This window comes from Heloderma suspectum, chromosome 3 (genome assembly GCF_057233095.1).
Source record: "Heloderma suspectum isolate Gila_16-S chromosome 3, 16-S_ref, whole genome shotgun sequence".
Classification (NCBI taxonomy): domain Eukaryota; kingdom Metazoa; phylum Chordata; class Lepidosauria; order Squamata; family Helodermatidae; genus Heloderma; species Heloderma suspectum.
In genome coordinates, this window is record NC_139460.1 from 49,077,266 (window position 1) to 49,105,034 (window position 27,769).

Genomic DNA, 27,769 nt, shown 5'->3' on the forward strand with positions numbered 1-27,769 from the left:
CATTCAGTGTCCTTATAAATGATTTTCAGAAGGGTAACCATGTTACTCTGTTGCACTGAATGATGCAGTTCCATATGCCCAAAAGATTAATATCGTCTTATCAATCCAAAATATTGATGCCTACAGTCCAAAGATGAATCAAAGACTTTCTTTGTTTCTGTTGCTAATCATTATTTTTGATGTCTTGCATAGGATTTCTTGTAAAACAAACAAATAAAAAGTTTAACGGGTAGGACCAGTGTGATTTCCAATCGAGGTGCTTGCAGAAGCAAATGGAAGTTTTTGCATGCGCAGGTTCAGTGTACCAGTCACTCACAAGCTATGTGGAGATTGTGCTGATCCCTCCTAGTCCACACAAGAGACTTCAGGATTATCAGAACTGGAACAGATGGTGCAGTCCAAGTGAGAGATTGGCATCATTGCTCAAAACCAATTTGACCTTTACTTTGCTGTATGGCTTCTGGTGGTTCTTCATGGGCTAGCAGAATTGTGGTTATAATAAAACAGTTGCAATCCTGCTGAATACACCAGTGTTGTCTGTCAATGTAAGATGTAACATCAGACAGAATACTGAAGTAGCAGGTGCTTTCAGTCAAGAGGGAAATAGCTGTTGTTGGTTTTTACTTTGCCCGGTTTTTAACAACTTAAACACACAGCCCATCGTAGTTCTTCCTCTACTTTCCAATCTGACTCTTGAAAATATAATTAGTCTATTACATTATAGGAAGTTGTTATCAAACACTTAATTGCTTTTATAGCTTTCTACTCTTTATCTGCACCAACTACAAGTTTTGGTTTGGACCCTAGTTAAATTATTGGAAAACATCCCAATTTGCTTGGGACCATTTTGGAAGCTGCCTGATTTGACTCAGGCCCTGAATCTGATCACGATTTGGAAATACCCATGCCACCCATTGACTAAAACTAAAAATCATCAAATGGGCATAAGTTGTTTTCCCTTTGACAGAATTGGATGAAATTTGCAGGTATAATAGCCACAACTGATGGAACAAAACCTGCCAATTTGTTGACAAATTGGTACAGGAGATTCTGAGATAGACACCTTTTAAATATTGGATTTTTTTAAAAAAGGGGAAACTGCTGACCTCTTTATTTCTTGGCAGAATTAGAAGAGATTTGCAGGTGTGCAAACCTTGCCTTCTTCAGGAATCAAGCCTGTTAAGTTTGAAATTAGTAGGTGTAGGGGTTTTCATGCAAGAACAGCCTTTACAGTTTCGGGGATTACTAAAAAAGAAGAAAAAGATGTGATTATCCCATTATGTGTTTTGTGGGCAATTGGTATGAAACGACTTACAGCATAGAAGAAACCCTATCTATGAAGTCTGCAAAATTTAAATAGGATAGTACAGCTGTTCTTGTGGAAGAGGAGTCTTAACATTTGTTGAGGGGGATGATTCACTTCCACTCCCCCCCCCCCCCCGGTGTTTTTGGCAATTTGTATACATCCTAGAGTTATCCCTAGGCAAGAAACATGCAACACTTCTGAAGGATAACTGTGGAGCTAGGGATTTATGATGAGTGAAAAATATTTTAAGGATTTGGGAGTGGGGAGGTTCTGCTCAATTGGCAGCAAAATAACAGAAAGTGCAATAGGACGGGGTGGATGATGGTTGTGGAGCATGCAGAGGCAGAAGGCCTTGAACATCCAGCATTTTCCAAACAAGCATCCAACGCCACACCATCCAAGGACCTACAGATTCCCCCAAAACTCCTGGGAGAGAGAACTAGCAAAGAACGCAGAACACTGGATCAGTTCTGTGATATATGTCTTCAACATCCCTCCCCCAAAGCACTACAGTTGGAGAGCCCTGGTCAAAACAAACTGTGATTAGAAGGTAGAACCGTCAGTCACAAATCTACACCACCTGCTCTCCCTCCCCCCTCGCCCCCACCCTGGTGTTTCCCTTGTATTGAGAAAGTGGGGAGAAATGTATCATTTTTTTTCTGGGCATGCTGTGTCTGTGTCCCTCCAAATTGCTAAGAAAGCTGGGGTGGGGGGTTCAGGTTCAGATATTGTCTACTTTGGAGGAGCTCTGTTTTGATTTGGTCATCTCCCAAACCTTTCCGAATCAGCCTAAATCAGGCCAATGCACATCTGTACTTTCTGCCACCTTTCCCTTCTACCTAAGTGTTTATAATGTAAAATGGCCTGTTCCCTCTGCCAACTTCAATTGGGACACATCTTTGCAAAAATATGGCATGTGGATAAGCTATCTGTTTGACCATGCAATGCAATTTAACTCTAACTGACCTGTGTGGCAACTAGAGTGCTCAATGTAATCTTTTAGATAACAGATGCTTAATTTTAGGGTAGAGTCCCTTTCACTAAGTTGCACAATATCATATTTATTTATTTATTTAAATTTATTAATCGCCTATCTGGCTGGTCACCCAGCCACTCTGGGCGATGTACAACAACAAAACAGTTAAAACAATAAGATTCTACATTAAAAACATCACCTAACCCACCCGAAATGCCTGCCTGAACAACCACGTTTTTAATGCGCGGCGGAAGCTCATTAAAGCGTTCCGTTCTCATAACAAAGCAGTGGGAAAGTCACTGTTGTTTTTATCTCTGGACTAGCTTGATCCACTTTTGAGTGGAATAAAGAAATATCTGTTGCTAGGCAGCCAAAGCGCTAGACCCTAGCAACCAGAGCACCTGCCACAGGAACATGATGCAGTGATCAAAGGCACATAATATGTAGCATATGAGAACTCTGTTAATATCTGATAGGATGCAGGGAGATCCTGGTGGACAGATAAAGTGTTGAATTGGCTTTTAGCTTAAATTTCACCCATTGACAAGGGAAGCTCAGGTGCTGGTGAAAGGTTGGACCATGGGGAGCAGAAATTGATATAAATGGGAAGAAAAGGGAAACAACTAGATCAAGGAACCCAGTGCCTGATTGGGAGGAAGGAGAACCTAAAGGACTTCACTTCCAGATTGGTTACAAAAGGTTATCAAGTTGCTGTGGGCACAGACTACCCTCATGTCAGTTCTAGTCCAAATTACAAAAATGGGGAATTGCCTCAAGCTGCTCTGCTGTTGCTGTCAAAGGCTGCACAGCATTGCCCACAGATAGCCAAAAGAAGGAGGTCTGGTGAGGGAGGGTGAAGATACTGAACAGAAGCGAAGCTGTTAGTAGGGAACTGGAGCCACCACAATTTTTTGAATTCGAAAGATTGAGCATTCACTTAAGCTTTTTAGTAGCCACTTCTCAGTAATTTAGACTCCCTTCTTAATCACTTCACTAGGACTCAAGAGCTGACAGCTCACACAGGGCTTCATAGAATGCATGCTTGGCTTTGCAAGTCAAACTGTGCTTCTTTCTAGGCCAGTTTCCATGATGACAATAAGCCATGGTGGTGTCAGGGTGGACACTGAGCCCATAGAATCCCAGAGTAGTTCTGATTCTGAGGTGGAGCAGCCACTCCTGGGAGAGGAGCGTGCTCATCCTTCCCAGGGCCAACAGCTGGCAGAGATTCCTCCCACCGGCATTCCTGACATAGATAGCGGTCCCGGGAGTGAGAGAGCGTGGGAAGAGGACTTGCTGGACGCGCGACGCTAACACAGGGAGCTGTGCCAAATGGAGGGCGCGGAAAGGAGGCGTAGTGCCCGGTTGGCGCGCAGGCAACGGTTGCGCCCAGAGGATCCAAGGGAAAAGGGGAGGGACTCTCCCTAGCCCATAAGTTCAGGGTCTGCCAGTGATTCTCCTTCAAACGGGGACCAACTGTTCCAACTTAGGGCATAGGTACTCTGCTGCTCATAGCTAGTTGCTAACAGTAGAGTTGTTAAGTTGTAAAAAAGGAATAAAACTTCCAAACTTCCCATTCCAGTTTGTCTACATATCCTTCCTAATGTGCAGTGCCCAGGATTGGACACAATACTCCGGATTACTGCCAATTTTGTCTGCTGTGTGTCTCCATAATGGCTACTGTAGTATGCAGATGAGTGACAGGTAACTGCTTCAGCAAAATGCTCCTGGAACCCTCTGTCAACCAAGGCGTCCAGCTTTTCAAGCATGTCTCCCCCTCCACACACTGCTGTTTTCTCAATGGAGATGTTTGACAAGCAAACAGAAACTCATAATCCCTATATTATTTGGTTAACCTTATTTATAGGGGAAACTCCAAAGTCTGTGTGGATTCTACAATCCTAATGCAAAAGTGTGGAATTTTGCATTGTGCATAAATTTGGTATTCTGAGAATTTCTGCTTCTGTTTAAGAACAAAAGCAAAACAACTTCTGATCCTTCAAGGTAAAGCTGAAAGTGTGTAAACCTGTTAAATATCAGAAACCAGGTAGGGATGAGGTCTTGAGTAGCTCTTACCCTCTCCATGACTGCACAAGCAAAATATTATAAGCGGTCATACTATACTACTCTTGCTTTTGGAGTTTTTCTAATAGACCAACAGGCTACCTGCAATTTTTGACAAATAGAATCTACAAAATAAACCAACACACAAAAGTATACAAAATCTGCTATGTGGATTGTGCCTGAAAACACCCCCTCCTCCATCCACTTATAGCTCCTGGACACATGCTTTCTGTGCATTTTCTGAGGAACTCGGTAGGTGGATTTTGGATCCTGTGGCTCCAAATTTCTATTTGTAGGTGTTCAAAATCATATTTATGTGGAGATAATGGGCCAGTTTGCATGACACAGCTAGCTCATCTTGGGTTATTTAACCCACAATGAGTTGCGATGTGTGCGGTCGCTGTTTTGAATATGCAATCCTAGATTGGGGCAATGACTTGCAAACCCCACCAACACCCCTTGCATAACCCTTGATTAGTAGGAGTGTTATGTGAGGGTTGTTTAACCCTCAAATAACCCAGGCTTGCCAGGTTCGCATGACACAACCACCCTTGAGCGGCAGATGAGTCTGCAAAATGGCAGCTATGCATGCCCCACACATGCCGCAGCCTCACGCTTGGTTAAATAACCCATAGTGGGCTGACTTATCATCCAAGCCAGCCTGTATCTCAACATGTGCCAGTTATGGCAACCAACAGCTTTTCATGCATGTCCAGTTCTCGCCAAGCTCAGTACCCTCTGATTGCTTTAAGTTTCTAGATCTGCTTTCTTTGAATTGTCGTTGTGTGTCACAAGGCAGTGAATTGTTAAACAGCAAAGTAGATGTTGTACCGCATCACTTCATCTGATTAAAATGTGCCTGAAGATTATCTGTTCTGTATTAGTGCCTAGTAACCTAATGCTGTCTTGGAGACATAAAACCTTCCCGCTCTTGTTTTTTTTATGTACAAAGTTATGTGTTATGCATTTTTGCTAGGATTAGTATTACATTCCTTCAGTTGCATTTAGTAATGCCTGCGATTTCTTTTGTACTTTGTCACTAAAAATTAAATCCTAAACTAACACCTAATCTGTTGCTCTGATTTGGCTTGTTAAAGTAATCACATTTAAAGATGTACTATTCCTAATTTTTTAAATAGCCAATTTATTTAGTGAGGCCTGAATTGTTTTAAAATAGATTTTCAAAACATTACTATGTATGTCTTGTAGGCAACCAAAATGTTAAGTGTGTTTGTTTCCTCTTCCCCAAAACGCAGATGTAGGCATGGTCTTGGTTTTGGTGTGGGAATCAGAATCTTAGCTTTCATTTAAGAAAACAGAAATGCTGAGCCATTATAGTTGTGGAGGTTTGTATCGAAAGTGCAAATGCTGTTTGCCAAAGGCTTTGGTGTTAAGGATAATGTTTACATGTAGACTTGTCTTTCCCTTACATATTTGGGTCATGTGTCCCAACCCATATGATCCTTCTGTTCCTTACCCACCTATATTTCTCTTGCGCTATTCCTCACTTTCCCCCAAAGGTCGAAGTATTTTAACAACTCTAATGTTAGTTAGAAAAGCTATGTGAATTGAATGAGTTTCCACTATTTGGGGATTAAATGGGGGAGGGTGGTTTGCGGAATTTGGATTTCTTTTAGTTAGGAGTCGAAACTACCTTGGTCATAGGTGGAAAAATCATGCTGTAGTCCCATTCTTAAGAGTGTTTACTTGGAAGTAAGGCCTGTTGATTTGAATGGCATCTACTTTTTAATAAACATGGTTAGTATTGAGTTGCATGGACTCCAGATAGTGGCCTGGCTGCGTCAACAGTTTTTAGGGTTTGTTTGTTTGGTTGTTTGTTTAATTTCTATACCGCCCCATAGCTGAAGCTCTCTGGGCGGTTTACACAAATTAAAACCAAAGAGCACACAATAAAACAATATAAAATATAAAAACATTAAAACCAGAGTATAACAATACAACCAAAATAAAACCAGAATAAAACCTGGCAGCAATGCAGGGATTTAAAATACAGATTTAAAACAGCAAAGCTTAAAAGCCTAGAAAGCTAAAATGCTAGAATGCCTGGGAAAATAAAAAAGTCTTCACCTGGCACTGGAAGGAACACAGCGTAGGTGTCAGGCGAACCTCACTAGGTAGCTCATTCCACAGCCAGGGTGCCACAGCAGAAAAAGCCCTCCTCCTAGTAGCCACCTGCCTCACTTCCTTTGGCAGGGGCTCACGGAGAAGGGCTGCTGAGGATGATCTTAAGGTCCGGGCAGGCATATATGGGAGGAGGCGATCCTTCAGGTAACCTGGCCCCAAGCCGTTAAGGGCTTTGAATGTTAATACCAGCACTTTGAATCGGGCCCGGAAATGGACTGACAGCCAGTGCAGCTGGAAAAGTACTGGTGTAATATGAGCTCGTTGGCCAGTCCCTGTTAACAATCTTGCTGCCCTACTTTGGACTGGCTGAAGTTTTCGGACTGTTTTGAAAGGCAGCCCCACATATAATGCATTGCAGTAATCCAGATGGGAAGTTATCAGAGCATTGATAACTGTATCTAGGCTATCTCTGTCCAGATAAGGGCGTAGTTGGTATACCAGCCTAAGCTGATAAAATGTGCTCCATGCCACTGAGTTCCCCTGTGCTTCAAGTGACAGTTCTGGATCCAAGAGCACCCCAAACTACGAACGTGATCCTTTACGGGGAGTGCAACCCCCTCCAGAACAGGTTGAATATCACCTAGCCAGGTAGACGAACCATCCACTAACAATACCTCCGTCTTGTCTGGATTAAATTTCAGTTTATTGGCCCTCTTCCAGTCCATTACCATGCCCAGGCCCTGAATCAGAACAGCCACTGCCTCACCTGGGCTTGATGAGAAAGAGAGGTAGAGCTGGGTGTCATCGACATATTGATGGCACCTCAGCCCACACCTCCGGATAACCTCCCCCAGCAGTTTCATGTAGATGTTAAACAGCATGGGGGATAAAATAGAGCCTCGTGGAACCCCCTGGCATAATTGCCATGGCAAAGAGCAATAATCCCCCAGCACCACCTCCTGGAATCGGCCATCCAAGTAGGAGCGGAACCACTGCAGTGCAGTGCCTGCAACTCCCAACCCAGACAACCTATCCAGAAGGATACCATGGTCGATGGTATCGAAAGCCACTGAGAGGTCTAGGAGAATCAACAGGGTCGCACTCCCCCTGTCCCTCTCCCGGCAGAGGTCATCTCACAGGGCGACCAAGGCAATTTCCATTCCAAAACCAGGCCTGAAGCCCAACTGAAATGGAACTAGATAATCCGTTTCATTCAAGAGTGCCTGGAGCTGTTCTGCAACCACCCGCTCAAGCACCTTGCCCAGGAAGTGGATGTTGGCCACTGGCCTATGGTTGTTAACATCCTCCATGTCCTCCATGTTAACATCCTCCATAACTCCAGGTTAGGCATTTTCAGGAGTGCTCTGATTTTCAGGAGTGCTCTTTTAAAGCAGCCAGCACCACTCCTTCTCTCAAGGAGGAATTTACAACCTCCTGGACCCAGCTGGACATCCCCTCCTTGTTTGATGTGATAAGCCATGAAGGGCAAGGGTCAAGCACACAAGTGGCCTATTGGACTTGGCCAAGCACCTTGTCTGCATCCTCAGGCCTCAATAATTGAAACTCATCCAATAAAACTGGACCCGACGGTGCTCTGAACGCCTCTACCAATGGATCTGCATTAATTGTGGAGTCCAATTTATGACGAATCTGAGCGACTTTATCTTCAAAATGCCATGCAAACTCGTCACAGCGTGCAGTCGAGGGTTCCACAGTCTCTCTCCCTGGCTCAGAATGTAACAGGCTGTGAACCACTCAGAAAAGCTCTGCTGGACGACACTGAGAAGATGCCATGCTGGTGGAAAAGAACTGTCTCTTTGCCACCCTCACTGCCACAGAGTAGGCTCAATAATGAGCTCTTACCTGTGTTCAGGTTAGCATAAACCCATTTGCTTAATCTCCGTCTGCCTAATATCCCCTAAGTAAATGTGCAAGCCACAACAGTTTTCATTAAAAAAAGTGTATAAATATTCGAAGCACTATGATAATAGTAATCCTGTCACTTGAGAGTTTGGTGCTCAGAGAAACTGGTCTCAGAGCTTCTAAACTTACCCCTTTTCTTTTTAAAATTTCCACAGGTCTGACCGGGAAGATTATTAGAGCAATACTTGACGGAGGATTTGAAATCTCAGCCTTGCAGATGGTAACCCTTTATTATTGCTTTTTGTTCAGAGCTATTGTCTTGAGAGAAAGTCCAACCTTCACTGCCTCCTGCAACTTCTCCTACAGCAGCTCCTTAATCCATTTCACCTGGGAGCAGCAGGCCTGCTTCTCCTTTCAGCGATTTTGCCTTCTCACCTTGGACACCAGCAGCTTCAAACATACCAGCTGGTTCTCGCACCCGCCTACTTTAAAAGTGTGTTGGGTTCCCAATCTGCTCTGTTCCAAAATTAAAAAACAAAACAAAATTTAGAAACCAGCCATTTTCAACTCCCTTATACTTCTCCAACAGCACTGACTTCATAGTAAACCCCATTGAATTTGGTGGGTAGAAATTGATAGGCTCAGGCTGCAAATAGTGTATGCTGAGGAGCTCCTGGTTGCTTCTCTTGGTAGAGGAGACATTATGGCCTCTTCTCCACTCATATATACATAGTGTGCATTCTTGCTCCCCCCATCTCCATAAGACCATCGAGCACAACCCCCTGCTAAGTGCAGGAATCTAAGTCAAAGCATCCCCGACAGATTTTATTTATTTCATTTCATTTCTATATTGCCCAATAGCCGAAGCTGTCAGGGCGGTTCACAGAAATTAAAACCAAAAAGCACACGGTAAACAATATAAAATATAAAAAATTAAAACAACAATATAACAATGGAAAGGAAAGGTTCCTCGTGTGCAAGCACTGGGTCATTACCGAGCCCTAGAGGGACGCCGCTTACGCTGGCTTTTTCATGGTAGACTATAGCGGGGTGGTTTGCCATTGCCTTTTCCAGTGCCTCCAACTCCCAACCCAGACAACCTATCCAGAGGGATACCATGGTTGATGGTATCAAAAGCCACTGAGAGGTCCAGGAGAATCAACAGGGTCGCACTCCCCCTGTCCCTCTCCCGGCAGAGGTCATCTCACAGGGCGACCAAGGCAATTTCCATTCCAAAACCAGGCCTGAAGCCCAACTGAAATGGAACTAGATAATCTGTTTCATTCAAGAGTGCCTGGAGCTGTTCTGCAACCACTCGCTCAAGCACCTTGCCCAGGAAGTGGATGTTGGCCACTGGCCTATGGTTGTTAACATCCTCCAGGTCCAGGTTAGGCTTTTTCAGGAGTGCTCTGATTACCGCCTCTTTTAAAGCAGCAGGCACCACTCCTTCTCTCAAGGAGGAATTTACAACCTCCTGGACCCAGCCGGACATCCCCTCCTTGTTTGATGTGATAAGCCATGAAGGGCAAGGGTCAAGCATACAAGTGGCCTATTGGACTTGGCCAAGCACCTTGTCCGCATCCTCAGGCCTCAATAATTGAAACTCATCCAATAAAACTGGACCCGACGGTGCTCTGAACGCCTCTACCAATGGAACTGCATTAATTGTGGAGTCCAATTCATGACGAATCTGAGCGACTTTATCTTCAAAGTGCCATGCAAACTCGTCACAGCGTGCAGCTGAGGGTTCCACAGTCTCTCTCCCTGGCCTAGAATGTGAACCTCTCAGAAAAGCTTCGCTGGATGACACTGAGAAGATGCCATGCTGGTGGAAAAGAACTGTCTCTTTGCCACTATCACCACCACAGAGTAGGCTCGATAATGAGCTCTAACCTGTGTTTGGTCAGACTCAGCACGAGTTTTCCTCCACCTGTGTTCTAGCCGTCTCCCTCTTCGTTGCCCTCAGCTCAGGTGTATACCAAGGAGCTGGCTGGGCTCTGCTCAGAGGGAGAGGGCGCTTGGGTGTGATCGTGTCAACTGCCCGAGTCATCTCTGCATTCCACAGAGTAACCTGGGCTTCGACAGGAGCACCAGCCATACCAGCAGGAAAATCCCCCAGAGGCCTCTGGAATCTGTCAGAATCCAATAGCCTCTGGGGGCAGACCATTTTGATAGGTCCCCACCGTTGCAGAGGGGAAAGGCTGCCAAGAGTCTAAACCTCAGCAGGAAGTGATCTGATCATGACAAAGAGACAGATGTTAATCCTTCACTTTCAGATCACCATCCTTCTGCCCAGTCAAGAAAACCAGATCAAGCATGTGTCCTTTTACATGTGTTGGGCCAATGACATGGCTGTCCAGCTTCATCTTGAATGCCTCCAGTGTGGGGAGAGCCCACTACCTCCCTAGGTAATTGGTTCCATTATGGGTGAAAGACACCATACTATGTCTGATTGGAACATGAACTCAGATCTGAGTTCTCACATGGGAACCCCTTGGCTGACCTGGACTAATCATGGCTATTTAGCCTCACCAATTCTTCATCTCTAAAATGGGAATAATACCAGTCTGCTTGTCAAGAGCTATCATGGGTCTTATATACATAAGTATATATGTTATACTATGTATATTTATACTGTCTCCCCCGGCTCATTTAGTCAGTCCTCGCTATGTTTTTATTTATACAATAAGAGCACAGTAGAAATGATATGGCAAACCTAGACAGCATAGTAAGAAGCAGAGACATCACCTTGTCGACAAAGGTTCGTATAATCAAAGCTATGGTTTTCCCAGTAGCAACATATGGCTGTGAGAGCTGGACTATAAGGAAGGCTGAGTGCCTAATAATTGATGCTTTCGAACTGTGGTTCTGGAGAAGACTCTTACGAGTCCCCTGGACTGCAAGGAGGTCAAATCAGTCAATCCTAAAGGAAATCAACCCTGAGTGCTCATTGGAAGGACAGATACTGAAGCTGAAGCTCAAATATTTTGGCCACCTAATAAGAAGAGAAAACTCCCTGGAAAAGACCCTGATGCTGGGAAAGATTGAAGGCAAAAAGAGAAGGGGACGGCAGAGGATGAGATGGCTAGATAGCATCACCGATGCAATGAATATGAACTTGAGAACACTCTGGGAGAGAGTGGAGGATGGGGGCCTGGTGTGCTGTGGTCCATGGGGTCATGAGGAGTCGGACACGACTTAATGACTGAACAACAACAACAAGAAATGATAAAAGAAATATCAATGAAAATATAAAAGTGGATAACCCCGCCGCAGCAGGAATATATCATGTAGCTGATTTTTCTCCTCTCTCTATATTGATATACAGTTGAACGTCCAACAGCGACAAATGAGATCTTGCTCTCTGGTAGCTTTTATTTTTATAAGCTTATTTGCCAAACAATAGCTTGTAAGGGATTAATTGAGAGAAGATATGAAGCCTATTCAGGTTGTGTATGTGCAGAAAAGGTACAACTATAAAGTTTACGTTGTTTTTGCTTGTTTCTCTCTGTAAACAGGCATATTTATTTTAAAATTTTGTACATCGCTTTTCTGTCCCATAGGCACTCCAGAATGACATCTTTCTTTTCTGTTCTTTTATATGCAGTTCTATATGGACCGTGCAAATGCAGAAGAATTCTATGCCATTTACAAAGGTGTTGTTGCTGAATATTCTGTAAGTAAACAAAATACATTTTCTCTTCCTGACCCATTTTTTATAATGTACCATCCTGAAGGTTTTTTGATATAGTAGAGAACAAGAGACAAATTATAGGGAATATTATTTTTTTATGTTTTTATTGTTTTTCATGTGAGCCACACAGAATTCAACCCAATAATATTTTTGAATTGGCAAGACAAATTGCACAAGTGATAATTTTAGTTTTAATTTGAAATTGTGAGATACATAAAACTTGGTCTTTTTTCAAACATGTTGATGGACAGGCTGAAACATGGGAAATACTGCCTTCAATATTGCTGTAGTAGTGAATAGCTTTCTTCCAGCAAAAATGCTGGTTGCTTAGCCTTGTGCTCAACAGGCTGTGCCAAATCTATTAGGTTCTCCCCTGTACTGTTTAGGACCTCATGTCGTGTTGACATCGTATTGTGAGTTTCTCTGCCCGTGTCAGGCCTGCCAGCAGCAGCTGATGATGATGAACATGCATAACTGTCAAGGATTATTTAGATTTCCTTAAAAAGGCAAACACTGGTGCAAAGGGATATACAGTGTTCAATAACATGTTTTCAAAATCATTTAAAAATCTTTTTTTCTGGTTACAGGAGATGGTTGTAGAACTCTGCTCAGGACCCTGTATAGCTCTAGAAATAAGACAGTTGGATCCTGCAAAAGTGTTCAGAGATTTCTGTGGGCCTTCTGATCCTGTAAGTAACTTAACTGAGAAATTTCGGGCCAAAACAGAAGTGATGTGCGAGAACTGAGTTTGGATCTCTCAGTCGTCTTCTTCTTCTTCTTCTTCTTCTTCTTCTTCTTCTTCGCAGCTGGAAAGGAGCATTACACACACACACACACACACACACACACACCATTTACCACATCTAAATCTCCCTCTCCCTCCCCATGAAGCTGCTGTTAATCCCACAGGGGAAAAATATACAGTCATGATAAAGGAACCTGTATTTTCCCCTCCAAAATGGGTCTCAGAACAGCTTCACAGTGGAGAATAGATATGGGAAATGGTGTATCGGGGGCGGAAGGGAGCATTAAAACACCCTCTGTCTCACTGCAGCTTCTTGAATTTACACTGTAGTCCCCTCACTGCTGTGTTATTTTTTTTTTAATTAAGAAGTGGATAGATAATCATAATCTGTGTCCCATCTATTTTCCCCTCACTTACCAAAATTAATGTATAAGAGCATAGATACAAATGGAACTTGCTAAGACCATGCTGTTGTTATTGTTATGCTGTTCCTTATTCTGAGGGCAAAGATTTATCTTCGGTTTTCTCCTCAACTTGCAGTCTGCTTTTAGAGGATTATCCTGCCAATAGCTTTTTGGGGATATCATTGCTATAGAAAGAAAGAATGTACTTTCTCATAGATGCTTTCGAAGACAGATTTTAAATGTCCTTAAGATCAATTCTGCCACTGGGCAGATTCAAAATAAAAGGAAGTAGTGAAATTAAAGATTACTTACGGGTGCCCCCAATGGGCTTAACCATGGGTCAAGGTTGTGCTCAATTCACAAGGACTAAATCAGACTGAAGGGAAGACAGATAAAAAAAGCATATATTTGCAAGCAGGGGAGCTCCCTTGGTTTAAATAGTTGGTTAAATTGCATCTCCCCAGACAGTTGGCCACAGTTTGAGAAGCCAAACTAGAGAAAAGCTTGGACAGCTCCTGTTTGATCTCCTTTCAATATTAGTAACACAGTGTTGGCCACTAAGGAGTATTGCTCCATGCAGACACACCTAGCACCCTGTTCAAAAGTTAGCTTAACAGTAGGCAGCTCTAGAATTTTTTTTGAGGAAGCAGTATCAACAGGATTAGAAGTTATAAAGGATCCCAAATCAAGGGGGTCTGATATAGTATAGCAATTCCCAGAGGGCACATCAAACTCAAGAGCGCTAGCAGAGGGGAAATAGGAGTCTGTCCTGCTTTGTTTGGAATCAGGTTTTAGAGCATCATTGTCACGGCTATCAGTATGTTTTGATTTACCATTCTTGAGAATATAACAGGTAACAGCAAGAACTGGCAAAATAGTTTCGATTTTGTTGCTTGTTTAGTATCCACTGCTGCAGCGCTGAACTAGCCAGCAATTTTAGAGCATACCCAGACATGCCATGAATGATACCAGATGCAACCAATACTCCATAAAACATTAATCCTAAAACAAAAGCTAAAGCACGTCTCAAACAGTGGTCCTAGTTAAATTGTCAGACTGTGACCCAGCAACTGAGTCTCTCTTCCATGTCTACTTTAGCTAACACAATCCTGCAGTATTAGGACAAAGACTATTCTATGGAGGGTAGAAATACTGTGGACTCAGTTTAGATACCAGCGACTTGTTCATAGGTTGGCTTCTTTCCTAGAGAGGTATCCGCTGAGGAAAATAGTGGGGGGCATCTATTGTACGTTCCTGCTTATGTGTCCAAGAGCAATGATAATTGTGCATTTAGCGTTGCGCTTTGCATGATGCTGAGGTGCATGTAGAAGTGCTGCATCTTTCTGCAGTCCTAAATACCTGAGAGGAAACAGCAGAAGGTGGTATTAGCTTGAGTAGCAGGCTGGGAAACCAGCCGGGCACACACACAAACTTCCCCTTCCTCCACTTTCCAGGAAATGACTGAAGTCCAAAACCTTGCTGGAAATATCCACAGACTTTGCTGTCTTGGTGGCCTGCTAACAGCTGTGATATCGCAGGTTGAGCTACACAGTAGATCTGAGGCATTATTTCTCCACTGCTGTATCCCTGTAGATCTCCTTAGTTTAGGAAGAATCAGGGGCAAGTTAAGGGAGAGTGGACAGTTGCACTCCTTTCCATTCCTCCTTTTCCTGCTGAGTTTTGCAACCTTATAAATATTTTGAGCTACTGAATTTAAGTATTTTAATGTAGAGTATGGAATTCTGAAATAAGGAGTTAGTTGGAAAGCAGAAATAAATATTTTTAATACTCATACATTTCAGAGAAGTGTGATCAGATATTTCCCAATTTATCAAGTTAGTTTTACTATATTTTATTAGTATTTGCTGCTAATTATACCATTCCTAGGGTCCAGGCTACTTCCCTTGACCTTCCATTTATGCAGAATTGATTTTTAGATTATGGGATGATGGTTTCATTTTGTGAGCAGATGGGGGTTTATGTAAGTCTAGTGCTGGCTGTTAAACTGAATGTATTCATGTAGAATACTCATGAGAAGCCATCTCTTACATAATGGCCTGATTGCATGTAACAACAACCCAGACTGTGGGTTGAATTGTGGGTTGCCATTGAAACGTGGGTTGTTGTTGAAGCATAGGTTGTTGTTACACGCAAGTGCTGCACTACGGTTTAACTATGGGCTGTTAACCACGAACAATCCATGAAGAGAACCCATGGTTTGTTGTTGGGTTCTGAATGTTGTTACATTCAAACTAAAAAATTGTAGGTTGTTCATGGGTTGTTTTGCCAGGCTACAGAGGCAGTGGGCAAGAAGGATAAATTCAGCCACTCTACATGCTAGTATTGCAGTGCTGCAAAGGCACATGGAATAGAGGGAAGGAGTAGACAAAAGGGGTGGGAACCAAACAATGAAGGAAGTGAAAAAACAACCCAAGGTTTGCTTGAAACATGCTCGGCCCAGTGTTTCTCCTCCAGTACTCAGTCCACACACTGAGGCTTTATGCTTACAGCATGTGGAAGACTGTCTCTCTCATTTGATGAAATATTTTATTTATTTATTTATTTAGAGCATTTTTACCCCACTCTTCAGCTGAAAAAGGCTCCCACACTCTATATCCCCACAAAGCAACTTGGACTGTGGTACTAATCTAAATGCTATTTTAGGTGTGCCATTAATCAGAGCATCAGATTTTAGATACAGACTTCATTCATACCGTTTACCATGTCTTGGCAAATGGATATTAATGGGATTTCTAAAATAGAATTGCATTACATCAGTACTGTCTTGTTCAGTAAGATGTTTTCTCTAAAACTCCCTCTCTTAATATTCAATGCAGCCCTTTTGTCCAAAAAATAAAGTGCTAGAGCACTTGTAGAGCTGTTTCAACAGGGGACTCAATTGACTTTTTACTTTTGAATTCCCGTGTTAACATGCCTGATGGTATTTATTTTATGCATATGAAAATTAATAAGCATATATTTCATACATGGCCTGCTATTACATACATTTTCAATACACCTAAGTCCTCTTCTGGTGTTTGCCAAAGAGGGGTTGTCTGTAAGCTTGTGGGGAGCCAGAAGCATGCAGGCTGTCCCTGCCCCTGTGCTCCCGGCCTCCCTGTGCTGACAGGGAAGGTCTGCAAAGGATGCTGTGACTGCGGTTATAGAGGCCCAAGTGACTGGGAACTGTAATAAACCAGGGTTTGCTTGGAACAAAGTAAGTGCATTCAGCTGAGCATATTTCTGCTGCCCTTGCAGACCTTCCCTGTCAATATGGGAGGCCAGGAGTGGAGGCAGCAGGCCTGGAGCGTGTCTCCCCAGTTTCTTCCATGCTTACAGTTAACCCCTTTTCCGTGAACATTTGAGCTGTTCATACAAGCATTTGAGTATAATTGTGCATAGCCTAGAACCATGGTATAAAATTCTAATGGTTAGCAGTACCATAAAGAATGTTTGCATGTTCTCAGGAACCCCAAGGAAACAGCAAGCATGATTTCCTCACTACTAGCTATTGACCCATCCTACCTGCCCCCCGCTCATACTTTTTCAGAACGTTACGTTCTTGTTGTTGTGGTTGTTGTTATAAGTAGGGTGCTGTTCAGCAATCTTCTTAAAGCTACAGCTTTAAAACAATGAATCAAAGAAATCACAATAAAACAAGAGCCAGCTGTGCAATAAAATACGATAAAATGCTGGCACAAAACCCCAGGCACTTAAAAAGTCTGGACAAAGGTGTTTACCTGGCACAAAAAAAATTACAAACAACACAGCAATGGCACCAGGTGCACCTCTTAGCAAAGGGAAGTCCAAAGACACATCTTGTTCAATAAGACATTTTCATTTGCATGTGAATGCAGCAGCTCTAGATGCCTGATTTTAGAAGCCTACATTTGAGAAATATTCTGCTCAGATTGCCTACTGATCAAAAAGGTCCCAAGGCAGTGCCATGCTTTACAAAGCAAAGGGGCAACTAGACCTTAATGTGTGTCCTTTTGCGGGGGGCTGCTATCATGAACACAGAGGTTTTGCTTATGCAGCCATGGCCCTTGCCAAACCTTCTTTCCATTAGATCCTGAAGTATCACTGGAATGCTATTAAAACTAATTCAATCTATCATGCCCTAAACGATGCCTATTCAATACTTGTTACTCAGAAAACAGTGTGAATAACTGTGCTTCTGGTTAAGAACATAAATAGAGCCATGCAGGATCAGACCAAGGGTCCATCTAGTCCAGCATTCTGTTCACACAGTGGCCAACCAGCTGTTGACCAGGAACCTACAAGCAGGGCATGATATATGCATTTTAGTATGCTTTTTTTAAAATTTGAGAACTCCGCTCTAAAATTCAGGAAGTGCGAATTTGGAAGAATAACTCATAACTGAGTTTTGGTTCGCATAGTGCTTCAAAAACGCAAAATCAGGCAAGGCGAGCTGGACCAATTTCTCCCCCATCCTTAGAGAGGCTGGCACTTAAACCAGCAGCACCCATATGCCCAGGTTACAACAGCTGGGATTGTTTAGCTTGGAAAAAGGAGGGTAAGGGGAGACTTTTTTCTTCCTGTCGCATAATACTAGAACCCAGGGTCATCCCATGAAGCTGATTGGTGGGAGTTTCAGGACACATGACCAAGGCCATATGAGCCGTATAGCTTTACTGCAGCTCAGGCAAGCCCATTTCAGGTCACGTCTGAAGGTCTGACTCATAAGGACATAAGAATGTAAGAAGAGCCCTGTTGGATCAGACCAAGGATCCATCTAGTCCAGCATTCTGTTGACACAGCGGCCAACCAGTGGTAGACCAGGAACCCACAAGCAGGGCAAGAACACAACAGCACCCTCCCACCCATGTTCCCCAGCAACTGCTGAACATAGGCTTACTGCCTCTGGTACTGGAGGTAGCACATAGCCATAAAGACTAGTAGCCATTGATAGAGTTCTCCAGGAATTTTAAAGCCATCCAAGTTGGTGGCCATCACTATGTCTTGCGGTAGCGAATTCTATAGTTTAACTATGCGCTGTATGAAGAAGTGCTTCCTTTTATCTGTCCTGAAACTCCCACCAATCAGCTTCATGGGATGACCCTGGGTTCTAGTATTATGCGACAGGAAGAAAAAAGTAGGGATGGCAGAGAATTCCGCCACGGATCCCGGTGAGGCTGAATTCCAGTGCATTCGGCCCCCCAAACTCCGTGGCGGAATGGCCTGCCACCCCCCCGCCACCCTGCGGATCCCCCCCGGGACGAGACTTACCTGGGGTGGATGTTCCGGGCAGCGGTGGCTCCGGCGGTGGCTTTGGCGGCAGCAGCTGCAGCGGCTGGTCTTCCGACCGGCTGCCGCCGCCGCCATTTGCAGTCTTGTAAAAAACAAACAAAAAAAAAAACTGACGTGATAGGCTACGTAAAGATTTACGTAGCCTATCATGGTTGGGTTTTAAAAAAAGCAAAAACCCGTGTACGCAAATGGCGGCGGCTATGGCCGCCGCCATTTGCGTTCCTTATTTTTGGCCGTCTTAGTCTAGATAAATATTTATGTAGACTATGACTGCGAAAATAAAGGGGAATACAAATAGCGTAGCGGGCGCTATTTGCGTCCCTTTTTGATTTGCTGTTTTAGCCTACGTAAATATTTACGTAGGCTAAAATGGTGGATCAAAAAGGGACGCAAATAGCGCCCGCTACGCTATTTGCATGCCCCTTTATTTTCGCCGTCATAGTCTACGTAAATATTTATGTAGATTAAGACGGCCAAAAATAAGGAACGCAAATGGCAGCGGCTGTAGCCGCTGCCATTTGCGTACGCAGGTTCCCCCCCGCCCCAGAGCCCTCCGCAGCCGGAAATCCAGCTGCGGATGGCTCTGGCCTGGCTGGCTGCTCCGCGGAGCTGCTGCGGAGCACAGCTGGCCATGGAGGATTCCGGGGGGGAGGAATGGATCGCCTCCCCCCCCGTTGAGGATTCCGGGGGGAGGGACGGAACGCCTCCCCCCCCCACCATCAACATAATACGCGGAAAGGTAAGTGACTTTCGTACATCCCTAGAAAAAAGTCTCCCTATCTACATTCTCCACACCATGCGTAATTTTGTGCACCTCTGTCATATCTCCCCTTACCCTCCTTTTTCCAAGCTAAACAATCCCAGCTGTTGTAACCTTTCCTCGTAGGGGAGATGCTACAGCCCCTTGATAATTTTAGTTACCCTTTTCTTCACTTTTTCCAGCTCTACAATATCCTTTTTTAGGTGTGGTAACCAGAACTGTACACAGTATTCCAAGTATGGTCAAACCATAGATTTGTATAAGGGCAGGATGATATTTACTCATCTTCTGAAGAATGGGTCCTTTCTAAGGGATTATTTCCCTTTTCCTCAGAATGATTCCCTCCTTCCCTGAGACCCACATTCTTCGTAACTGCAGAGGAGCTGTCACCCATAGAGTGGGGCACCTCTATTATGTCCCTGAAGGTCTCATTCACCAACCTCTCTGCCTCTGAGCTTCTCCAGGTCAGCAACCTTGGCTTCAAGGGAACAAACTTTTTCCCTGAGAGCTAGGAGCTCATTACACCAAGCACACAGCCATGACCTCTATTCAGCCAGTGGCACTTAGTGCAATAGACTGGATAGCCCCTACACCACTGCTGGCTTTATACCTTCATAACTGGGTTTTTATTTGGCTGCGTTTTACCTGGAAAACTTAGTTGTTTACTATGAGAGGGTGGGGAATTTAGTTGTAGTTATTTATTCACAGCTACTTACTAGGGCGGGGGAGAGGAGAGTTTAATGCCCTGGCTTCCTCACCCTGTTGCTAAACTTGCACAGGTGCTAAACTTGCTTGTTTACTGATGCTTTGTCACTGGGGCTCTTCGTGCTTCAAGGGCTGTTACTGTTTTATCGCTTTTAAAAGTGTTGAGATCATACAGTGGTTAAAGATACAGCTGCAGCTACATTCAGAGTGATGCAAACACATTGACCTGGTTCACATGACATGGGTTACTTAATCCACTGTTATGGAATTCTCCCTCTGAGAAACAAACAATTACTGTTTCTGATTTCTACAGTTTAACATATTAAGATATTTGAAGGCAGATCAGTTTATGATTATAATTAATTAGGTGGCTCTTCACATGGCATTAAGTAATGCAAAGAGAAGGAAAAAAAGTTTTTCATTCAATGACAAGACCGTTATCAGTGAGAGTAGAAAGCAGATCAATAAGAGGCTGCAATTAGTATGTCATGCTGTCTGTGGCTGTCTCTAGTGGAAAGGACATGATTAGATTGTTTAAAGGTTATTTAGGGACAATCATCATCAGTGTTCCTTTAAAAATATATAGACGCTAGTTGTTGTTGATCTATTAGAAAGTGTTGCTTTGGAAATTTCACCAGATATTTCCGATGTTACTATCAAGCTTATCTTAGCAAAACTGGGATATGGGCTGCACAGCTTGCTTTTTTAAAACATGAATACTGAGATTCTCAGGTTGCTAAATTCTATACCCAACACCACATTCCATACTTTCTGTGTACATAATTATTGTGGAATACACATAGCTATGGCGATAAGGCTCCTATCTTTCCTGCAAGCTCATTTTGCTGACATTGTTTATTGGATTTATTTGATTGTTTTCATTTTTGGCTGCCATATAATTATTTCTGGGTTTGCTATAGGTCTTGATCACAACAAGGTCTGGTGGCCTTGTAATGCAGACAAACTAACAAACTGGTGTTGCTACAAATCCCTTCATAAATTGTACTTCCCCTAGCCATAATGTTTCTTAGAAGTACTGCTTCCAATTCATGGTGACACACCAAATTAGGAGCGTGGAAATTCTTCCACCTCATATACTAGAATTCCCAACTTGGTGCCCCGCAGATAGGTTGGACCTGCAGTCCTCAACCTGATGTCCTCCAGATGTATTGGACTACAGCTCCCATCCTTGTTCATACTGGGTTGAGATTATGGAAGTTGTAGTCTAGCACATCTGGAGGGCATCAAGTTGGGAAGGCTATCATATACACTTGCCCCATGATTGCCTATCAGTTCAGAATGGACAGGAGAAGGAGCAACAGACAGAACGACTTTGAAACCCTATGCTGACCAAGCGAGGAATGGGGGATGCTGTGGATGTATTTAATTACCCAAGTGGCTAGTATTTTTTACTCCATTTATGCTATGGGCATATCCAAAAGGTCTTATTTATGGGGCTAGATGTGCTGCCTCATTGAGGCTTCTGAGCATCTTTAGGATTAAATTCATTCAGCATTTACATTCGGGGACTTTCTGTTTGATCTTCAAAAGTGTGCACTATATCTGGCTTTTTAGTTTAAGCTTGCTAGTGTTGATTTTGACTGCATATTGAGGAGAACATTGTTCTTCGTATAGGGCCATGGTGTATATGACAGCAACAAATGAATTACTGGATGGGGCCAACCTTGAAAAAGGAGCATTTTGTCAAGACAAAAAAGAAAATCTCTTGTTGCCCCAGTCATAAAGGAAAGAAAAAGTAGCATTGTGTGTCAGATAGGGGAAATGTTGATGTCACTGAGTTGTAAGCTATTTGTTTCTATATTTCCCTTCCTCCAGCATGATATTTTTTAACTTCTTAGTAGATTTCAGAAGTGTGTGAGCTTTAACTGATTTCAGAATGTCATTTAAAGAGGAATGGTTATGTTGGAGAAATAAATGTAACATGGAGGCTACATCTTGGATAGCTACAGATGGCCACTGATCAAATAACAGCATATCATGGTGTTCATTCTACCATGTGGGAAACTGATCCTCCAGACTCTGCCAGTATGATGAAGAGTATCTTGCTACTTGCTGATTCCATGAATTTCTGCTCAAAGGTACAATAAAATTATCTGAATGCTCTCCCAATGGGTAACTTCAAACTACCCCATCAGACATAGCCAGTTATCAAGCTTTTCCTTTCTGCTAGTAATGTTGTTTGTTCATATAGGGGGCTGTTTCATGCAAGTATCTCCCCCACCCCCTGAAAATGAAGTGGTTGGGTTACTCTGTGTCAATACCACCACTTCAGAAACAAATGGGTGAACTGCTACATAGAGTAACTAAGAACTAGAACAGAGATAAAGACAAAACCATGAACACTTCTCAGGAATGTTCCTATAGGTCCTGGTGTTCTGCAGCTGTTGTTTTCATCTAACATGCAAATGATGTTTGGATTTTAAACTTTTACAAATGATATTTTTTGAGGGAGAGTTTTTTTAAAGGCTTAGACCAGCCTTTTCCCTACCTGGTGCCCTTCAGATGTCTTGGACTACAACTGTCAGCATCCCCAGCCAGCATAGTTGATGGCCATGCTGGTGGGATGCTGGGATTTGTAGTCCAACACATCTTGAGAGCACCAGGATAGACAAATTGATAGAGGATAGATCTATTGGTACAGAATCGGGTGAATCCAGACATTCCTTTATTAGTAAGGTAGATATTGTAAGAGTTCTTTAAAAGGCAAATGTATGCACATGTAATGTATTCTGTGCTAGAAGAAACATTTCCTTTAAAAACGATACCTTTGCAATTGATGACAACTGCAGCAGGTGCAATACGAGTTTTTTACTCTCTGACAACCTTTCTCATTGTCCTTTGAACCATTCATTAAATAAAGCCTGTTTTTAAAATAAGACCCACCAAATGTGAAATGGGGATGATTAAATGAATGTTCGGTAGATGCATAATTTAAGGTTTGCTCATTGGTCTGTTCAGTGTGCTTCTCTTTCCTACTGCAAGACAACCTGAGCAGAATTTTGATCAGTCTATTTCCTTGCAGTATCACAACATCATTTACTTACCAAATTTGGTTGGTTGGTTTAAAAATAAGCACACAATATTTAATTTCCCCTTCCCTCACCACTTGGTTTCAGATGCACAGGAAGCCAGCACAGGAAAAAGAAGGGTCTTAGCAACTTATTTTGGCTCTTTTAAGATTAGGAAGAAACCAACACTGGGTTTGGAAGATTAACTTTTTCTTTCCTGCTATGTCACTGGGCTGTTTCCCAGAGTTTCAGAGGCCAACCCACATGCAGAACCAACAGGGAGCTGATGGATGTACTTGTATGATACACAAGTTCTCTGCATTCTAAAACATTCTCATTTACATTTCTAGGTGCACATAAAACATCTTATGTGTAAGCCTAAAATGTAATGTGTGAACTTGGTCACAGTATTGCGGAGCCCCATTTTGGGTATACATGTCTGTGCTTCTCCACTTCATCTGGTCCCCTCAGAGGGTACTAGCTCCATCATCTCAGAATGTGATTTTGTTCAGCCAGTGATGGCTGGAAGAAGCAGGGAACTTTATCCCTTATCATAGAATCATAGAATAGTAGGGTTGGAAGGGGCCTACAAGACCATTGAGTCTAACCCCCTGCTCAATGCAGGAATCCAAGTTATCCCCAAAGCCCTTGGATTTTCAGGGTTATGTGAAAATGATAGAGGGAAAACCTCTCCTTGTGAGTAGCACAATCGTATATGTATTTACTGAATAGTAAATTCACCCAAGTTCAGTGGGACTTAATAAATGGGTTTAAAATTAGAAGCCAGGCAACACAAAAAGGAATTGTTCTCCAGAATAAAATGCAATGAAAGCGAAGGGGGTGCTTTTATTCCACTTCTAACAGATGTGCTAAAATAGGTTTTGGTGGGGTGGGGTGAGGTGGGGTTGCCAGTCATGCTGCTTATGAGTATACACTCATGGATCCATTAGAAATTTGCACAATTCAGAATGTAGCAAGCTGTTGCAGATTGCCTGATTTGAGAAGAACTGAGATTAATGGAGCATAGCAGACCTGGTTGGCATTCATCTGATCATTATGAGCTATGCTGGGTGGTGGCTTTACTTGTTCTTACTAATGTAAAGTGGCAGGCATCTCTTACTCCCTATTTGTAATGACTAGATAAACAGAATATAGGTGTTGGAGTGGAATTAGTCATTCAAGTCTTTAATGTAAACATCAAATAACATTTCATTTGTTGATTTAGATTGATTTTTGAATATTCATTAGCTTTTCTCCAGCAGTGCTCTTAGAGCAGCATACAGAGGTAAAACAATGAAATGCAACAAAACATGTAACAATAAAAAAATCAGAAACAGAGCAGCACTAAAATTTCAAATTAACATCAAACCCAACATACTAAAAAACCTAAAAGGTCTGGAGAAATAAAATATTTTTCACTGGCACCAAAACACAAGTGGAGAAAGCATCGATGAACCTCCGTGGGTAGAGAATTCCATAGGTGGGGCATCGCATTTGAAGAGGCCATATGTTAGGTCACCTTGTGTCTTGCTTCAGATGGTGAGAGGAGTCAGACCAGCACCTCAGAGGCTGATCTTAAGGTCTGTGCAGGTTCAGGCTGGAGGATATGATCTTTTTAGGTATATTCATGAAGTATGAAACCTTGTAGAGTTGGAAAAGGTGCAGAAAAGGGCAACAGAAATAATCAAGGGCTTGAAGCAACTCCCCTATGAGGAAAGGTTACAACATCTGGGACAGTTTAGCTTAGAAAAGAGGTGAGTAAGAGGAGACATGATAGAGATGTGCAAAATTATGCATGATGTGGAGAAAGTGGTTAAGGAAGCATTTTTCTCCCTCTCTCATAATACTAGAGCCGGGGTCATCCCATGAAGCTGAGTGGTGGGAGATTCACAACACATAATTTCTATGGAATTTGCTACCACAAGATGTAGGGCCACCAGTTTGGATGGTCTTAAAAGGGGATTAGACAAATTAATGAAGGATAAGGCTGTCAATGGCTACTAGTCCTGATGGCTCTATGCTACCTCCAGTATCAGAGGCAGTAAGCCTGTGTATACCAGTTGCTGGGGAACTCCATCAGGAGGGTGTTGCTATACTCATGCCCTGCTTGTGGGTTCCTGGTAGGCAGCTGGTTGGCCACTGTGTGAACAGAACGCTGGACTAGTTAGGTCCTTGGTCTGATCCTGCATGGCTCTTCTTGTGTTCTTACAAACACTAAGGGCCTCCACATGCATTTCTGTAATGGTGGGACGGCGGAGCTGCTTCATTGTGGCAACTTTGTATGCCACTTTGTTAATGTTTGGAAACCCAGAATCCACATGGAAAGGACTAAGTGCCTGTCTTTTCTACCATTCAGTGTGTGTGTGTGGGGGGGGGGAGGGGAGGGATGTTCAGGAGGGATTTTGTCACCCTAGCCAAGGAACATTCTCCCACACTCACTTGTCATATGCTAGTAGCGTGCAGCAGAACAGAATTTAAAAGCCTACATATGACACACTCAATCCCATCTTCTCCCCCGGTTACCTTTCATAGACAGATCACCCCTTATCCTTCCCAGGAACTGGTTCATAGAATCATAGAATAGTAGGGCTGGAAGGGGCCTACAAGGCCATCAAGTCCAACCCCCTGCTTAATGCAGGAATCCAAGTCAGAGCATCCCTGACAGATGTCTGTCCAGCCTCGTCTTGAACGCCTCCAGTGTGGGAGAGCCCACTACCTCCCTAGGTCATTGGTTCCACTGTCGTATTGCTCTAACAGTCAAGAAGTTTTTCCTGACGTTCAGCCAGATTCTGGCTTCCTGTCACTTGAGCCCGTTATTCCGTGTCCTGCACTCTGGCATGATCGAGAAGAGATCCTGGCCTTCCTCTCTGTGGCAACTTTTCAAGTACTTGAAGAGCACTATCCTATCTCCCCTCAGTCTCTCCTCATAGGGCTTTGTTTCCAGTCCCCTGATCATCTTTGTTGCCCTCCTCTGAACCCTCTCCAGTTTGTCTGCATCCTTCTTAAAGTGTGGTGCCCAGAACTGGACACAGGACTCCAGATGAGGCCTAACCAGTGCTGAGTAGAGGGGAACTAGTACTTCCCGGGATTTGGAAGCGTTGCTTCTATGAATGCAGCCCAAAAGAGCATTGGCTTTTTTTGCAGCCACATCACATTGTGTAGCCAACTGTGGATCCACCAGATCGTTTATTCATCTCGCCCACTTTGAGCTAGTTTGCTCATCAGGATATCATGGGGCACTTTGTCGAAACCTTTGCTGAAGTTGAGGTATATTATGTCTACAGTATTCCCACAGTCCACAAGGGAGGTGACTTGATCAAAAAATGAGATCAGATTTGTCTGGCAGGATTTGTTCTTGACAAATCCATGTAGGCTTCGAGTAATCACTGCATTGTTTTCAAGGTGCTTACAGATGGATTGCTTTATCATCTGCTCCAGAATTTTCCCAGGGATTGATGTCAGACTGACTGGTCTGTAGTTCCCAGGTTCCTCCTTTTTGCCGTTTTTGAAGATAGGGACAACAGTAGTCCTCCCCCAGTCATCTGGCACTTCACCCGTTCTCTATGATTTCTCAAGGAGAATAGACAGCAGTTCTGAGAGTTCTTCTGCCAGTTCCTTTATTACCCTAGGATGCAATTCATCTGGCCCTGGAGATTTGAACTCATTCAAAGTAATGAGGTGTTCCTTGACCATATGCCTTTCGATCTCCAGCTGCAATCCTGCCCCTTCAGCCTGTACTTCGCCTTTGCCAGGGGGATCATAGACCCTCTTTTGGGGGAAGACTGAGCCAAAGTAGGAATTGAGCACCTCTGCCTTTTCTTTGTCATCTGTTATTGTTTTGCTATCCTTATTTAATAGATGAACAACCATTTCTTTCCTCTGCCTTTTACTATGCACATAGCTGAAGAAAGCCTTTTTGTTGTTGTTAGCATCCCTCGCTAACCTCAGCTCGTTCTCAGCTTTAGCCTTCCTGATGCCATCCTTGCAATTCTGTGCTACCTGCCTTTACTCTTCCTTTGTTACTTGGCCTTCTTTCCACTTCCTGTACGTGTCTTTTTTTGTTTTCAGGTCATCTCTCAGCTTTTTGTGAAGCCACATTGGCTTCTTCTGTTGTCTTCCACCTTTTCTTCTTGTTGGAATTGTTTGTAATTGTGCCTTGAGAATTTCCTTTTTTAAAAGCCCCCACCCATCTTGGACTCCTTTTCTCGTTAGAGTCACTTGCCATGGGACCTTACTGATCATTGTTCTGAGTTTATTAAAATCAGCTTTCCTAAAATCTAGGGTACGCATTTGACTACACTTGGCTTTTGCTTCCCTTAGAACCAAGAACTGAAGTACAACATGTACAACGTTTTCCCCCAGAGTTCCTGTAACTGCTACTTTATCCACTAAGTCATCTCTGTTGGTTAGGATCAAGTCAAGAGTAGCCGATCCTCTAGTTCCTTCCTCTACTTTCTGTAGGAGGAAGTTATCTGCCACACAAGTCAGGAATTTCCTGGAGGGGCCATGTTTTGCAGAATTTGTCTCCCAACAAATATCGGGGAAATTGAAGTCCCCCATTACTAGTACATCATGCTTCCTTAAAACATTGGCTATTTGCTTTTCAAAAGTTTCATCCTCGTCTTCTCCTTGATTGGGTGGCCGGTAGTAGACTCTGACCACCAGGTTCCTTTTATTCTTTGCTCCATTTATTTTGATCCAGATGCTCTCGATGGGGCTACCAAGCTCATCCTCCTGTATTTCTGTGCAGAGATATGTATTTTTCACATACAATGCAACTCCACCTCCCTTTCTGTTCCTCCTGTTCTTTTTGAACAAGTTATATCCTTCAATTGCTGCATTCCAGTCATGAGAGTCATCCCACCAAGTC

General features: G+C 43.2%; 1 protein-coding gene across 10 annotated transcripts in view; it reads left to right on the forward strand.

Annotated features, from left to right (window-relative positions):
* The window catches only part of NME7 (NME/NM23 family member 7), a 140,500-nt gene that overhangs the window by 83,344 nt on the left and 29,387 nt on the right, over positions 1-27,769 (forward strand). For all 10 annotated transcript variants that reach the window (XM_084843165.1, XM_084843167.1, XM_084843166.1 and 7 more), the window contains 3 exons: positions 8,507-8,571; positions 11,899-11,967; positions 12,573-12,674. In XM_084843165.1, coding sequence (XP_084699291.1) covers positions 8,507-8,571; positions 11,899-11,967; positions 12,573-12,674 — 236 coding nt within the window. The remainder of the gene's footprint in view (positions 1-8,506; positions 8,572-11,898; positions 11,968-12,572; positions 12,675-27,769) is intronic.